Raw genomic sequence first — 17198 nt, forward strand, 5'->3', positions numbered from 1 at the left:
GCTAACCTAATCTAATGTTGTGCCATTGTTAATTCTTGTTGCCAGAAGCCTTGATGCAATCTGAAGTCTACAGCATATAAAGGGCCTCATCTGAACACAGGCTACCTCCTCCCAAATTCTGGCATAATACTCTCCTCACCAGATGCATACTCAGTGTTGCATTGGCTAAGATCCCTCCCACTCCTTCAGGTCTGTTTACCATGCAGCCTGATAAAGAGTTCTAGAGAATTAGAAAGCTTGTGCACTGTTTTGTGGTGTTTTGATTGGTCTAATAAAAGCTATCAAATCATGAGTAAATCAACCAAGGAGAAAGTGATGTCCATGCATATGTGAGCAAATCCTTCATAAAATAGGATCTGTGGCTTTAAATAAGTAATTTCACTTTTTCCAGTCATCCTAATCTAGAACCCTACTTAATCTTAAACCCATGAACACATTAATCTTAAACCCCAATCACAGTTCAGCGATTACTTCAGAAATGTATATAGCAAAAGGTGATCAACAGAGATGTAACAAAAATCAGGGTGTCTTGACTTGAAGAGCATCAACCCAGTATCTGCTTGGGAGAATTTAACAAGAAATAAAGGCTCAGGGCTCACTTTTCTCAGAAGGCAATTGTAGTTTCTTAATAACATAAAAAGAAGCCATCCATTCAACATTTACTGAGGTAAAAGGTAAAAGGACCCCCCTGACAGTTATGTCCAGTTGCGGACGACTCTGGGGTTGCAGCGCTCATCTCACATTACTGGCCAAGGGAGCCGGTGTACAGCTTCCGGGTCATGTGGCTAGCATGACTAAGCCACTTCTGGCGAACCAGAGCAGTGCACGGAAACGCCGTTTACCTTCCTGCCAGAGTGGTACCTATTTATCTACTTGCACTTTGACGTGCTTTCGAAGTGCTAGGTTGGCAGGAGCAGGGACCGAGCAATGGGAGCTCACTCCGTCACAGGGATTTGAACCACCGACTTTCTGATCGGCAAGCCCTAGGCTCTGTGGTTCAGACCACAGCGCCACATGCGTCCCGCTTACTTACCTTGACTTAAAAAGAGCAGTATTCCCAGCTGTGGCCAAAGCAGAACCTGCTTGAGTTGAATTTAAAACTAGCCCCTGGTTCAAGCAGTAAATTCCTGTAGACATATCTAAAAGAAAGCATTTAGTCAATTACAACTCAACACATAACATGTATGTGGAGTAAACATGCAACAACAAATGGTCAATACTTTTCCTGTACAGGAACATACTTTTTTATTCTCTTGAGGCATGCCTATGCACCAAGCTACATGTCTGGAATCCTGAAAATTTCACCTTTTAGTCTATTCTGCAGTCATTGAACTGATTCCACCAAGCCTTTTGAAGTTGAAGGGATACATGTGGCTCAATCTCTTCCCTAGCACCATCTAATCCCTTTCTCATGTTGTGAGAGAGTTTAGGGACTGGCAATGGGAGCAGAGACATACATGTCTATTTTCTGTAAGGTAATTGGTATGTTACCAGTATGAAACACATATATAAACACAAGGGCAATATGTATTAAAATGTCTCAGAAAAACAATATTTGAGGGGGTAAAGTAAGTAATTAGCTATGCGTTATATAAAAATCTAGTTGTTATTTTGTGGTCTATTTCTAGTAAGAATTGGCACCAGAATTCTCTCTGTTATGGCCAAGTAGGAATGCCTGAATCTTGCAAACAGGAGTTTGATGATCTGAGTTTATTGCACACCTATTTTCCCCTGGCTTTCTGTTCTGTTTCCCATGTTATCATATTAGTGGTGTGTCCCACATGCTAGGCAATTTTTTTTTGGGGGGGAGGATATCTTTAAGCCTATCAAAAATATATGCAAGTTAACTTTCTAGATTGATAGTTCTTGCATGGTAAAACAAATTTCAACCTGAAAAGGCTGAATCATTCAGAGCATATTAGAGAACAAAATGTTGACTGATCAACTTAAAAATACAATAAGCTGGGTGACTATTTGAGTTAATGCCTCCCCTAATTATCTAAGGAAAATCCCTTTAAATGCAAAATGACATCATAGATCTAGTGTAGCAAATTATCTGGAGAGTCTTTGAAGTGCCAGCACAATGGACTGTTTGCATGGGTCTAGTGTACTTTGGCTGTTCCAACAAGAGGGCAAGTTAATCTTTCAGGTACACTGGTAAAATGGTACCAGTGGTAAATTAAAGCTGGCATTATTTTTAGCTCAGGAAATTTTAAAGCAAGACAAGGCCCTCTATACACTCAGACAGATGGAACTAAGAGATTATTTTAGCTTGTTCACTCATTAACCCTTTCTAGATAGTACAGTGAAGATAGGAGAAATACAATAGAGGCAAGTTCAACTATCCAACATTCAACATCTCAAGTTTATTCAGCATCCATCCATGAGGAAATAAAAGTGCTCAATTGAAGTATTTATACCCTTGAATATAGAGATCCAGATAATGTAATCATTGCAATATTATTGCTCTACTTAGGGGATTTTGGTATAAGCAAACTCTACAAAATCCAATTTTTCCATGTTCAATTTGGTGCTTTAGTTTAAACAATACAATAGCTCACTGACTGTCAGAATAAAGTTGCCATTTGGGATACTGGAAATCCTGTTTAGGTGTGATCAAAGTTGGAAGCTTGCTTCTCTATCTATGTTCAAAGATGCAAGACCTAGAGGCTCAGAACATCATCAAGAACAGGATAGCATTAGTGAATAACTTTTAAAGAGGAATGCACACAACACCATTTTTTGTTATTAATGAGCCATAAGAATATGAACGCAAATGCTTATTTTAAACATTTTACTACCTTGCAGTCCTTAAAAGAAAGGATTATGTTTAACAAAACAAGTAGAGGCTGTTTTGCAATCCTCTCCCTGAAAATTTGTACAACACACATTTAAATCAGCTACTTTGTTTGTACAGGCCTCTGATTTCTGTAGCTATGCAGATTAGACAGACCTAGCCACAACTTTACATTGCGTAATTATGTTATGATTAAGAGAACAGATAGGAATCCTTTGAAATAGTTTGCATAGGGAACGATAAAAAAATCCCCATATTGCTCCTGGTTCATAAGGACAATCAGAAGGCCTAAGAAATATTGAAACTATCATTGAATACAAAGACAAAACACAAGATTTGCAGCTTTAAAATATGTTTTGTGTTACTCTAAAAAATTATGCATGTGTTAGTTTAAAAAAAGGTGGTTATATTCACTAAACAAGGAAAATTTCTCTGGGGACACAATGGGTTGGGATTCACCTAGCCAATCTCATCAGTGGAAGCCACTTGCACAATGCGGTTTTCTTCCACTCTCCTCTCAACAAGCTGCAAAATTCAGCTTAGGGGGGTTTCGAGGAAAACCCCAGAACAGCATGCAGGGGGAGGAGAGCAGCTTCCAAGAGTAGCTCACATATACTCACATTACTCCCTCTGTGCTCTACAGTCCTCCTTTCAAAGAAGGAAAGCCTGTCACTTTCAGGGTGATGAGCACCAGGCACCTTTAAGAAGGGTTGGTGACCACAATAATATTCCTTATTTGGTGTGCCTGCTGCCCCTTAACAAAGCAAATAGTCTGGGGCAGTGAAAATTGTAGTTCAACAGTATCTTGAGGGCATCAGATTGGAGAAGGCTGGTTTAAAGTATAACATAATCTGCTCTACCTATGTCACAAATGGTTTAAAGTGGTTCTTTAGCTTATCTATTTTGTGACTGTGTGTAGCAAGTCACTTCAAATATTGTTCCACTAAGAGAGATTCTGTAGCCAGAATCAGCCCCTTGATCGTCAATACATTTGCTAGATACCTTTACTGAAACTGTGCAGCATACATTTTCACTGGACTTTAAAAATATGTAGACACTCCCTTAGTTTTAAATAGCAGGGTGACAGCAGGAATTATTAATGGCACTACTTTGAATAGTACACCATTCAAGCACTTTGGTTTATTTACAAGTTCTGGAATCTCTAGTTGCAGATGACTACTTTTAAACCTGTGATTTAGTTTGTACAATACTGCCAACTTTCATAAATCACTCAGTATTGCCATCCTCATGCAGTCTGACATCATTAGAAATTCTTCACGATGGTGAGGATTTGCATTTAATCAGCAACATGCAAAAAACACAGCCTTACCTGTGACATAGCTTTCTAAAGCTTTAGGCACTAGTGATTTAGCAGCTCTTAGGTCTGCCGATGAGCATTTGCCTGTCTCTAGGCCAAGTGACATTCCCATTCGCTTTAATACTTCAGTGTCATCATGGATCTCAAAAGTGCTATCAAAATTAAAAAGGTATTCAAATCTGTAAGAGGGGAAAAATGAGTGAGATTTCCTAGTACAGCTTAGATACATTTTCTAAATTATATGTTAATAAGTGCCCAAATACAATTACACTTGCAGGATTACTTCATGAGTCAAAGCTATATTTAAAACATAACTAGGTACAGAAAGTGCTTCTGATTGCATCTGGTCAACTGCCATCTCAGCAGGGTACAAATTATTATATTTCCCCAATTAAAAACACTTTTTCCATGCGAGGCAATAGGAGTCCATAAACTTTTCCCCCTCATTAAACAGATTCAAAGTTGAGGGGAAATCTTGCTTAAGCCAAAATCTTTTCTTGTACTAAACCAAATGGATTTTAAAGGTCATCTACAGACTCCTCAGTCAAATTCAGTGCCCCCCTTCCTGCCCACCAAATGCATTTTAAGTTTATTTCATCCCTACTTAGGTCCTTTAGCCGTATAAAATTGGTAAAAATAACTTATAGGACAGCTTATAATTGCTATTAGAGAAGCTGTTCCAGAAACAAGATATTTTGTTGTTAGCCAGCTTTATTATGAAAGTTTTTATAACACAAATTTCAATATAAAACCAGGCGTCAACAATTCTGCTTACCACAGTAAGTATGGTGGTGCCTTCTGGCCAGAATGACCAACAGCCAAAAACAAAGTGAAAGGGGAAAATGCACTATTTTTAAAAAATTAAAAATCTTTATTTCAAAAATAATCACAAATACCAATATACTGATAACAACATCTTAGCAGGTCAAATCCTATTCAATATCAAAAGCGTTTCAACCCAGAGGTCTTCCTCAACAGGCGGACCGAACGTAAAAAACTCAACATGAATTGGGAGAGAAATGGGTAAAATTTGATGGCAAATTGATTTTTTATTTATTTATTTAGAAAAAAACGTTTCTTAGGCTTACTACAAAGCACTCAACACTACAGCATGTACTTTCATATCACACTCACTTGTCAGGAGAGATGCTGCAATCTATGACGGTACTTTTGCTTGTGTTTATTACTAGAAAAGGCAGTTGTATTGTAGAATTTAAAGCTGGAGCACCCTGAGTCTGCTGTTCGTTTTGTTGATTTCTTTGTACCAAATTTTTGAAAGCAATTTGCTGTAGAAGGAGATGAAAATTATCAAATTTTAAAACACATAACAAAACCTGTCCTAGATTATTGTGTCAGAAAATGAGAATTGTTTTAGTATTAGATGAAGCATTGAGAAGCTTAAATTTTAGTATTACTGCAGATTTTGATAAACAAATGTAGGTTAAATCAGAAAATGTCACTGATTTTCTGTGATGCTAGACAGGGAATGACTTCTGTGTTCATACTGGTTTGTCACAGATTCCTTTGAACATTTATTTGCTGTATTAGGAGACAGGCTGCTTTTCAAAAGGCAAACTTATTTTAGTTTACAGCTGAAGGAAACTTTGATGTATGCACTCTGCTAGTTTAAGAATGCTTATTTATATATATATGTATATTTTAAAACCACACCACTTAACACTAGTAAACAACATGCAGTGCATTCAACGAAGTTTTACTCAGAGTAGACTGACTGAATTTAATGAACATGACTAAGTTAGGTCCATTAATTTCAACAAGCCTACTGTGAGTTAGCTGAACATCCCCCCAATGGATTTAAGTGATATCATACATTTGAAAAATATACCTGAAGTATAAGTTCTTGCAGCTGAGCTGTCTTCTGTTTTATACGTTCTATACGCCGTTGTTTCTCTATCTTAAATATGAATATGAAAAGAAAGATACAAAACAGTAGATAAATACACAGAAGTGTCTTTTCCTCTGGGCCAAGGTGAAACTGCTTCGTGACTGTTTTAGGGAACCTGAATCGCAGCATATAGGACATATATTGTAAAATCATCAGATGCACTTCAGATGCCATCAGAACCTTTCATCTTGCATCAATCAAGTAGGGAAGTCAGCAAAAAAGTTAAAAATGAGACAATACTTTAACATGGGGCAGCTAACCAGAACACTGCAATTCTGATTTGGACTTAGGTATAAAAGCTATTATATTTTGAAGTTACTGTTTATTGTTTAGTTCCCTTTTAAAGCTGCCCTAAAATTAATATTCCAGGGCAGTTTACAGTATATTTCTTAAGATTAAGATTTTATTATACATCTATAAAAACAGTATGTAAAGATTTATAAACTTCTACATTTTTTGGTTGGTGTGGGGCCCACTTTTTTGGTTGGTGTGGGGCACACTTATACAGTGGTGCCCCGCAAGACGAACGCCTCGCAAGACGGAAAAGCCGCTAGACGAAAGGGTTTTCCGTTTTGGAGGCGCTTCGCAAAACGAATTTCCCTATGGGCTTGCTTCGCAAGATGAAAATGTCTTGCGAGTTCCTGCGGTTTTTTTTTCCCCTTTCCCCCCCTTTTTCTAAGCAGCTAAGCCGCTTATCAGCTGATCCGCTAAGCTGATAAACCGCTAAAAGCCGCTAAACCGCTAATAATGCTAATCCGCCAAGCTGTCAATGGGCTTGCTTCGCAAGACGAAAAAACCGCTATACGAAGAGCCTCACGGAACGGATTAATTTCGTCTTGCGAGGCACCACTGTACTCATAATTAATATAGAACCACTCTACTTAAAGTAGAATTTATGCGTCTCCATTTTATACACAGAAAATACAATGTTAGCCAATATAAATTTTCTACCCCTCACTCACTTCAAGGTTTTGACATTCTTGAGCCGAGTTTGTAGGAAGACCTATCCATTTGATTTCTTTTTTCTCCTTTGAAATAATATTCATCGCCATCAATACATTGAGGGCATCATAAACTCTCCGCCTAATATTCTTCTGATCATAAACCTGTTTAAAATGCACTACTGTTAAATATATCATCAGCTCACTACAGGTATGAAAAACAGTATTAAATCATTTTAAAATGCACTTCCGGAGGCGGCGCGAACGGTAATGGCTGCCCTTTCCTAACCGGGAGAGGGAAGCTACGCTGGAAAAGGGTCGTCCGCTACGGCGAAGCGGAGACCCATTCTGGAAAACCGCAGGCAGCGGAAGCCTGCGGTCTCGGGACCCGGCGGGCGCCAGGAGCTACCCCCGAAACGTTGAGGGAACCCCGTAAGGGGCTCCGGATCGCAGAGGGGGTAGCGGCGCTGTGGGTCTATGCGCATTCAGCGGAGCGAAGCCGCGCTGCCGTTGCCGGTGAGCGCCGACCTTTCTTCCTTCAACACAAGATTCTAAAACGCAACAACCCGTGAGTAATTGAGGACTTTACTAAATTTCGGGACTAAAAGTATTGAAAATAAGCTGAAAGCGGAGAGACGAGGAAAAGGAAGTCCGTCCTCCGCAGCCATTGACTTTTAAAGCAAAGAGCAGGAGGAGTGGAGGCATAGAGAGAACTTTTGACAGCTCAGATTGAGCACCCGCAGAAATTACTTTTCCCTTTAAAGACTGTAAGCAATTGATTTTTGGACTTTTATTAGGACTTATATACTCCTTTCTTTGTGGATTACAATTCTGTTTAAGAAGCCCAGGTGTCAGAACTGCCTGAGCAGTAGAACTGTCAGACTGCAAATTTGGATACATTCTATTTAAACTTTGAGATAGTCTGAGGGAGTTCAGAATGGTTACGTTCTTGCATTTTGGAACTCCAGTAAGCACAACTTGAAATATTGTGGCAAACCTAAAACCAACTCTGCTAAAACTACTTTTGTGAAGATCCCTAAGTATTGGTTCAGATTTCGTATGTGGAATGGACTCTTCTTCCTAGGACATTTTATGCTCCCCCTAGAGGATTGAGGATTTACAACAAAAACATTGTTTTACTTTCTATTTCCCGGCCCTCTGTTTGATTGCTACCACCTGGGCCGTAGCTTTCCCATGGGAACAACTCAGCTTGACCTTGACTGCTAGATAATTTTGGAATGAGTGGCGCAAAAAGAAAGGGATTAAGAACCAGACAAACAACTCTGACAACTGTAACTGCAGCCTCACAAGCACGCAGATCATCTGTGCCCACTTTGCCCTCGGAGGAAAAAGCTACCTCCCTGTCACAGGCAGGGGAGGAAGAAACTGAGGATTTACAACTAGAAGAGATGGCCTCAGGAGGATCTGGTTCTGTATTAGAGAGAATTCTTGAGAAATTGGAGTCTTTGGAGAGGAAAGTTGACCAACAAACTGCGAAAATTGACCTTAATACAGAAACTTTAAACAAATTATCTGGGCAAGTTGCACAGAATGCACAAGCAATCGGACAACTGAAGGAGGCTGCAGGTGAAAATCAGAAACTGGCCGAAGAGACCAGCCAAAGAGTGGGAGAGTTGGAAAAAGAAGTAAGGCCGCTCAGTAAGCAGGTTGGGGAACACCAGACCTATCTCTCCATGTTGGAACTTCGGAACAGGGAGATTAATTTAAGGATAAGATCGATACCAGAAGTGGAAGAAGGTAATCTAGCTGAGTTTCTGACCAAAGAATTCTCCAAGTTCTGGGGTCTAGGGGAGGAAGACTTTAAAATTGTGTCAGCCTTCAGACTTGGAAGACTCACAAAGAGAGAAAGGCCCAGAGACTGTTTGATTACGTTGAGATCAAAGGAGGAAAGGGACAAGATTTTGGGCCTGCACTACGGAAGCTCCTTGAACATTTCGGACAAAAGAATTGAGATTTTTAAGGACATTCCTAAACAGCTGTTGGATCTTAGATCTGAATATTTGGACTTAGTAAAACTGCTCAGAAGCAACTCAATCATCTTTAGGTGGGACTTTCCCCAAGGACTATCTTTTACCTTTAGAGGGAAGAAGATTAAAATTAGAACTTTGGAAGATAGGGATAAGTTTTTGACTGCCTACGGAGAGGACCTTCATAAAGGACTTGAACTACCCTCAGGGCCTGAACCACCACAGGTGCCTGTACCTCAGAACCCTGAAGACTCACAGAACAAAATACCATCCCAAGGAAACTAAACAGATCTATCCAGGATGTCTCTGCAACTTTTAAGTTGGAATATAAATGGCTGCAACAGTCCGGAAAAAAGGAAGAAAATCTTTCACATATTAAAAAAGGAGCAACTAGACATTACTTGTTTACAAGAAACACATGTGACTAGGCTCCACAGAAAAATATTGGTAAATAAAAGGTTAGGCCAAGAATTTATATCTTCGGACTTAGTTAAGAAGAGAGGAGTGGTGATATATGCAAAGGAGAGCCTCTCACCAAAATTTCTATTTAAAGATGAACATGGAAGAATTTTGGCAATTGAAATACAGCACCAAGGAGAGAAAATTTTGATATTAGGAATCTATGCTCCAAATGAAGGGAAATCAGAATTCTACAAGAAGTTGCATGAGATTATGCTGGATTATCTGGACTATGATAACATCATTATGATGGGAGACATGAATGGGATCGTTTCTACAAACATGGATAGGTCACAAAGCCAAAAGGTTACTAAAGAAGGCAGACTACCAAAGACCTTTTTTGAAATGACAGACAACATGGACTGGATTGATATATGGAGGACAAAGAACCCCTTAGGGAAAGAAGGAACATTTTTCTCTGAAGCCCAACTGACTTGGACAAGAATTGACCAAATATGGATTTCTAGAGGTCTGGCTCCTAAGGTGAGGAAAGTGGAAATCTGCCCAAAGACCTGCTCCGATCATAACGCGTTGAAAATGGACATGACATTATTACCAACCGGCTCCTTTAGATGGAAGATGAATGACAACCTGTTTAGAGATCAGGAGATTATCAAGAAGGCCAAAAAAACAATAAAGGACTATTTTGAGATAAATTTGAACACTGCTGTGGAAAAAAGAACAATCTGGGACGCAAGCAAAGCTGTGATGAGAGGGTTCTTGATACAACAGAACGCCATAAAGAAAAGACTACAAAATGAGAAAAAGGACAAGATTTTGGGGAAAATTAAAGAGTTAGAGAAGAAACTAAGAGTAAACCCGAAGTCACAGCCGATTTTGAGAGAAATTAAACTTCATCAGGCACAATATTCCAAACTGATAAATCAGGAAATAGAATGGAAGATTAAATCAATGAAACAAAAAACATTTGAATCGGCTAATAAATGTGGGAAACTGCTGGCTTGGCAGTTGAAGAAGAGACAAAAGCTGAACATAGTAACAAATTTGGAAATAGAAGGAAGGAATATTCAGAACCCGGTGGAAATTAGAAAATGTTTCCAGAAATATTTTAAGAAATTATACACTCAAGGGCCACAAAAGGAGGAAGAGATTGCAAAATTTTTGGAGAAAAATGGACTTAAAAAACTATCACAAGAAAATAGATCACTCCTGAATAGTAAAATAACACGATTAGAGATAGAACAGGCCATTCAGAATATGAAGTTGGGCAAGTCTCCAGGGCCAGATGGCCTGACCTCCAAGTACTATAAGACATTAAGTGACTATTTGATTCAACCACTGATGGAGGTCAGCAATGAAATTATGGAGGGAAAGAAGGCGCCTGAATCGTGGAAGGAAGCTTTCATCACATTGATACCAAAATCAGAAACTGAAAAGACACAACTTAAGAACTACCGTCCCATTTCTCTTTTAAATGTGGATTACAAAATATTTGCTGACGTTTTGGCAGGAAGACTCAAAAGAGTTTTAAATGAGATAATTCATAAAGACCAGGCAGGCTTTCTCCCAGGAAGACATTTATTTGCTAATACAAGGAACATTATTGACATTTTGGAACTTTTGCAAACAAATATTAACACTAAAGCAGTTCTAATTTTTATAGACGCGGAGAAGGCCTTCGATAATATTTCTTGGAAATTTATGAAGGGGAATTTAAAAGAAATGGGAGTGGGGCGGGGTTTTGAAAATGGGATTGACGCGATTTATTCAGAACAAAAGGCAAAACTGATAGTCAACAATGTGGTTACAGAAGAGTTTAAGATTGAAAAAGGGACACGACAAGGCTGCCCGATTTCCCCCTTGCTGTTTATTTCTGTCCTGGAGGTGCTCTTGAACTTGATTAGAGGGGACCGGTTGGTGCAAGGGATTCAGATCGGAGTGAAACAATATAAACTTAAAGCTTTTGCAGATGACCTTGTTCTGACATTGCAAGAGCCAGAATCTAGTACAAAAAGAGTGTTACAATTGATTCAGGACTTTGGTCGGGTAGCGGGCTTTAAACTAAACAAACAGAAAACTAAGGTGTTGGGAAAAAACTTGACAGATGCAGAGTCAGAACGGTTTCAGAGAGAAACAGAACTAACTGTGGTTAAAAAAGTAAAGTACCTAGGGGTAAACATAACAGCAAAAAATCTGAGTCTATTTAAGGATAATTATGAAAAATGTTGGTCTGAAATTAAGAGAGACTTGGACAGTTGGTCAAAATTGAAGCTTTCTTTGTTAGGCCGAATTGCTGCTATTAAGATGAATGTATTGCCTAAGATGTTGTTTTTGTTTCAAACATTGCAAATTGTGGATAAGACGGAGTGCTTCAGGAAGTGGCAGAGAGACATCTCTAAGTTTGTCTGGCAGGGCAAAAAGCCCAGAATCAAGTTTAAGATATTAACTGATGCGAAAGAAAGAGGGGGCTTTGCCCTGCCAGACTTAAGGTTGTACTACGAAGCCGCAGCTTTCTGCTGGCTAAAAGACTGGCTACTTCTAGAGGACACTGATGTGTTAGATTTAGAAGGTTTTAACAATGCATTTGGCTGGCATGCATACTTATGGTATGACAAAGTTAAGATCAATAAGGCCTTTAAGAACCATATTGTCAGGAAAGCAGTGTTTAATGTCTGGACAAAATACAAAGACCTATTGGAAAATAAAACTCCAAGATGGCTATCACCTCTGGAGGCTAAGGCCCGAAAAAGACCCAATATGGAGGCCAAATGGCCGAAATATTGGGAAATAATAGAGAAAGAGGGCAACAATTGGAAATTGCAGAGTTTGGAAAAAATGAAAGACAAAGTGCGAGACTGGTTACATTACGCTCAGATTCAAGAAATTTTTAAAAAGGATAAAAAGTTAGGATTCCAGGTGGAGAAATCGAAGTTGGAAACAGAATTGTTAGAACCTAAGACTAAAGTACTCTCAAGAATGTATAACTTGCTGTTGAAATGGAATACACAAGATGAAATGGTTAAGTCGGCCATGATAAAGTGGGCACAGGATATTGGGCATAATATTATGTTTGAGGATTGGGAAAGGTTGTGGACCACGGGGATGAACTTCACGGCATGTAATGCTCTGAAGGAAAATGTAATGAAAATGATATATAGGTGGTACATGACCCCAGTTAAACTAGCCAAAATATGCCATGTGCCAGACAACAAATGTTGGAAATGTAAGGAAAATGAAGGAACATTCTTTCACCTCTGGTGGACTTGTCCCAGGGTGAAGGTCTTCTGGGAAATGATATATAATGAGCTGAAAAAGGTATTTAAGTATACCTTCCTTAAGAAACCAGAGGCCTTCCTCCTGGGCATTGTCGGCCAGATGGTGCCAAAGAAGGACCGAACATTCTTTTTGTACGCAACAGCAGCAGCAAGGATACTTATCGCTAAGAAGTGGAAAACTCAAGATCTACCCACTCTGGAAGAATGGCAGATGCAGCTGATGGACTATATGCAACTGGCTGAGATGACTGGCAGAATTCGAGACCTGGGAGAAGAGAGGGTTGAAGAAGATTGGAGGAAATTTAAGATTTATTTACAAAAATATTGTGATTTGGTGGAAAGTTAAGTAGGATGTTTGATCATAAATAATTGGCCACCACAAAATCGGATCGAAATGGGATGTAAAGTGAGATTAAGAGAAATTAATTTACAGAGGATTATATTTAAATAAGTGGTTATAAAATTTGCAAATTAGATGATAAATTGCTGGGAAAAATTTATGATGATGAAAATGGCAGCGGGAGATGTGAGGAAGTCCAAAGAAGTCATGAAACTCTGTTGAGATAAAAGAAAGGTTGTTTATCTTTGTACTTTATTTTGCAAAAACCCCTAATAAAAATTTATTAAAAAAAAAAAAAAAAAATGCATATAAAGGTTTCACTGCAGGCAGGACATTAATGTGAACACTATAACTAATATTTACGGACCAAGATTGTAGAAAACCAAGACATATACAATATCAAACCAGTGGTGGTTCTCCTTCCCAATCACATACATATCTCATATTCTTCCACAGGAATGTGGAAAAGGCATATATAAATTAATGTGAGTATTGTCTCTAAGTATTTACATGCTCAGAGGTAACTGCATAATTGACAAAATATACAAAATTTGTATATTTCTCCCTACAACTAACGTAGGAAAAATATCATGCAAAAAGTTGCCTTGATTATATCCAAAGCTGAACAGGGGCTAAGAGAGGTCCAATTTATTACCTAATTAGCCGTAAAGCTAACACATGTCAACTGATGCTGAATATTAAAGCAGTTTAAATACGTCCAAGCTCTGTGACTGCTGCATTCTTCCCCTTTCTATATCTGCCTCCTGCTCATACTTTTCTAATTTGGGCTCAGAGTAAGCGCTGCTGGCAGCAGAAGATTCCAAAGGGTGGCTACATCTCCTGCCACCTCACTGCCACCTGCATCATCACTCCCCATACAATCATGTCTCCTCCGGCTCACAGGTGTTGCAGAGCTGCAGCCACTCTGCCGCTTGAACCTGGCAGGGCAATCATGGATGGCGAAGGGAGCGCTCCTCTACTCGCCCCTTGGACCATGAGATTTCACAATCACAATTTCCTAATGGTAAGATTTGACAACAGCAGCCTGCAAAAAATGTTTTATAGTGCTGAAAAGTGATCTACCCATTTCAGTCCTTCATTTAAGGTGATGCCTGCATCTTAGCAAAAACATCACTCTTATAGCAAACTGAGGCAGCTGAGTGCCTGTAAGTCTAAAGCTAAAATAGGACTGCTCCAAAATAAGGGAATGGTTCCCATCTACTTCGAAGAGTCACAAGAACTGCAAAAGTATACAAGTTTGTAAATTCATGGGGTAGGTGTAGGGGAGAGAGAGGAGGGATTCAAAGGCTGAAAATGGGCTAACAAGCACATGTGAGGTCCCAGGGCTTACAGAATGTTGACAGCAATTGAGTCAGAGAGAGACAGACAGACAGCTCTAAAGGAAACTGAAGCCGGACAGACTGTACAAGTTTATTATGTCAATCAATGATTGAAAATAGCTGAGGCATCGATTGGTAAGTGTTTCAGCAAAAGTGGGGTAGGGAAGAAAATTGAGGGTGAGGTGGAAAGAGCATTGGTCTCCACAAGCCCTTAATAGTTTACACATATTTTAATTTGATAATAGAGGAACATGTGGATTGCAAAATATTAGATGTGTATGAATGTTACTTTCTACTTACTGAATCTGTAGCTAAATGGCCATTAGAGTTTGTAAAATCCGATACCAGCTCATCTGCAACTTCATTATAAGATGTTGTTCCTTTATGCTGGACCTTTTCACATACTTTCATTGAAAAATGTCTCAAACCCTTTCCATTTTTATCTCCTTTTCTGCTTCTTTTACTGTGATGAAGAAAAATTCAAATCTTAAGTTTGACAACAAAGACCAATCACAGATTTTTCATGCTAAGCACTATCTGTTTGCTGGAAGGTTCAGTATCTGAAAAAAATGTTCATTTGGGAGAATATGATAAATAATTTATAATGCTAGAATCAGCTATGCAATTTTAATTTTATTCTCTTTCTTGCAAGATACTGCTTTGTGCTTACGTTATGAATGTGTTCTTTGCAAAGATTAAACAGTACATTAAACCATCTAGCTAGTTTACTAGAATTTTGGAAGTGCAGAAGAACCTACTCTGAAATGTAATCATTTTCAAACCAAAAAACCAGCAGCAAATCAAATAATTTGCTCCAATGCATTTCAAGCTCATAATGTTTTTCTTCTGGGGAAATGAGTCTATGTTTTTTGGAAATTCTACAATGGTATACTTGCTTACAACTCACATATAATAGAATCAAATGGTGTATTTGCCATTTTTACTTGCGGTGGCAAAGAAAACCTTGTGGGGTCAGATCAAAAGTACATATAGTTCAGTACTTTGCTCCCGTTAGTATCTAGCTAGACTGTGAAGCCCACAGGCAGAGCATGAGGTCAGTAGCCTACTGCTACTGTCTAGCCCCCATCCCCACCCCAGCAGCCAGTATTCAGTGCAATACTGCCCCTGCATATGAAGTTTCCATATAGTCACATAGGCTCAGGCAGAGGTTTGGTAGACTTGCTGGTAGAGATGGTGGGAACTGAACTTGGGACCTTTTGACATGAAAAGCATATGCTCTACTATGACTCTAACATTTTTTTTTTACTGTCACTAACTTCACTTTCACTTTCTATATACAAGTAGTAAAATTCAGTTGCTATAAAATCTTACAAGTGTAGCCCTGTAGTGATCGATAAAGCACTGAAGTAAGTTTACCAGAATTGTGCCTGCAGAAAAGCACATGGCGATTTAACTAGATTTTTCTCACCAGAAGTCAATGATAGATCTTATCACCTCTACAAAACTGCATTTCCAAATATTTTGCAAGTTATATAAACAACCGGATAGTTATTAGTTCAAGCCAATCTGTTAGAATAGGTGTGCAAGTACAACAAAGGACAATATTATTTGTTCTATTACAGTAAACTGAACTATTTCAGGGAGATGGAAAGACACCAACAATTAAAAATGAAATCTTGCTAACAAGTTCAAAGGTCAGATATTCAGCAGTGATACAAACCTTTCCGAAAAATCTGATTCCATAAAGTCTCGAGTTCGTTTTCTATCCCTGTAAACATTAAAAAACAGCACATATCAAAATATGGATTTTAGGCTGTACTAATGTTTCCTAGCACAAGTTATACCTATTCTAAATATTTTAAGTACTTGCTTTATTCATTTTTAAAGCTAGTCAAATATATTGAGCATAATTTGTAATAGTTATAATTGCCCCTGGGGAATGCAACTTGACTAAACTTAAATCCAATTAAAACTTAAATAAATTGGAATTTATTTGTACATTGTTTGTTTCAAATTATTCAGTGTACACCACTAAGTGATTCCTTGGTTAAACAGTTATTTTATTTAGATGAATTTCTAGAAATAAAACCAATGGGTGAGATTCAGTTGTAAGAGTTTTGCTGGGATGAGAAATATTGTTTCTGTTCAACTTCATTCCCTGATCACCTTCCTGAGCTCTAGCTGAGGAACCTGAAACCTTGCTGGGGAACGGGGGCTGATCAGCAGGCCTTCCTACACATACTAAATGAGCATCTTATTAGAAAAATGGGCATTTTTTTCTTCTCCATAGGGAAGAAGGCCAATGGAAGAGAAATTTTGATAGACCCGAGAGTTCTTAAGAAAGAAACCCTGGTAGAAGAACTGGATGATAAAACAGCTGGAGAATTATTTCTGCTGCCTTTTGTAGTGCTGGTGCCTGGGGTAGCGCAGAACTCTTGTAGGGACCTGGACAGGAACAAACTGGCCACATCAGTTCTCAATCTGGTCATAACACTCTCTGCCCTAGTTCTCACAAAGCCAATTTTTAAGAGGATATGTGATTTCATTCACATTGTTATATGCTCGTACAGTGGTACCTCGGGTTACATATGCTTCAGGTTACAGACTCCGCTAACCCAGAAATAGTACTTCAGGTTAAGAACTTTGCTTCAGGATGAGAACAGAAATCGCGCGGTGGCAACAGTGGGGGGCCCCCATTAGCTAAAGTGGTGCTTCAGGTTAAGAACTGTTTCAGGTTAAGAATGGACCTCTGGAACAAATTAAGTACGTAACCAGAGGTACCACTGTATAAACATTTCTGTTTCTTATTGTGTTTGTTGCATTCTGATTATATGTAGTAGTTCCTCAATTTAAAAAAAAGAATGAGATGAAACAACCAGGTCCTCAGTCCATGCAATGAACTGTGAAAGTGG

The 17198-nt window shown here is 38.7% G+C and overlaps 1 protein-coding gene across 6 annotated transcripts in view; it reads right to left on the reverse strand.

Annotated features, from left to right (window-relative positions):
• Positions 1-17198, reverse strand: part of TFDP2 (transcription factor Dp-2) — a 43919-nt gene that overhangs the window by 5414 nt on the left and 21307 nt on the right. For all 6 annotated transcript variants that reach the window (XR_014564258.1, XR_014564259.1, XM_083739043.1 and 3 more), the window contains 7 exons: positions 16007-16054; positions 14626-14788; positions 6984-7127; positions 5962-6030; positions 5250-5401; positions 4128-4294; positions 1034-1139 (listed from right to left, as the gene is read on the reverse strand). Coding sequence is in view for 4 of the 6 variants with exons in the window: in XM_083739043.1 (XP_083595169.1) it covers positions 1034-1139; positions 4128-4294; positions 5250-5401; positions 5962-6030; positions 6984-7127; positions 14626-14788; positions 16007-16054 (849 nt within the window). In the remaining 2 variants the exon portion in view is untranslated. The remainder of the gene's footprint in view (positions 1-1033; positions 1140-4127; positions 4295-5249; positions 5402-5961; positions 6031-6983; positions 7128-14625; positions 14789-16006; positions 16055-17198) is intronic.

Source organism: Podarcis gaigeae (genome assembly GCF_964106915.1).
Source record: "Podarcis gaigeae genome assembly, chromosome: 5".
Taxonomy (NCBI): domain Eukaryota; kingdom Metazoa; phylum Chordata; class Lepidosauria; order Squamata; family Lacertidae; genus Podarcis; species Podarcis gaigeae.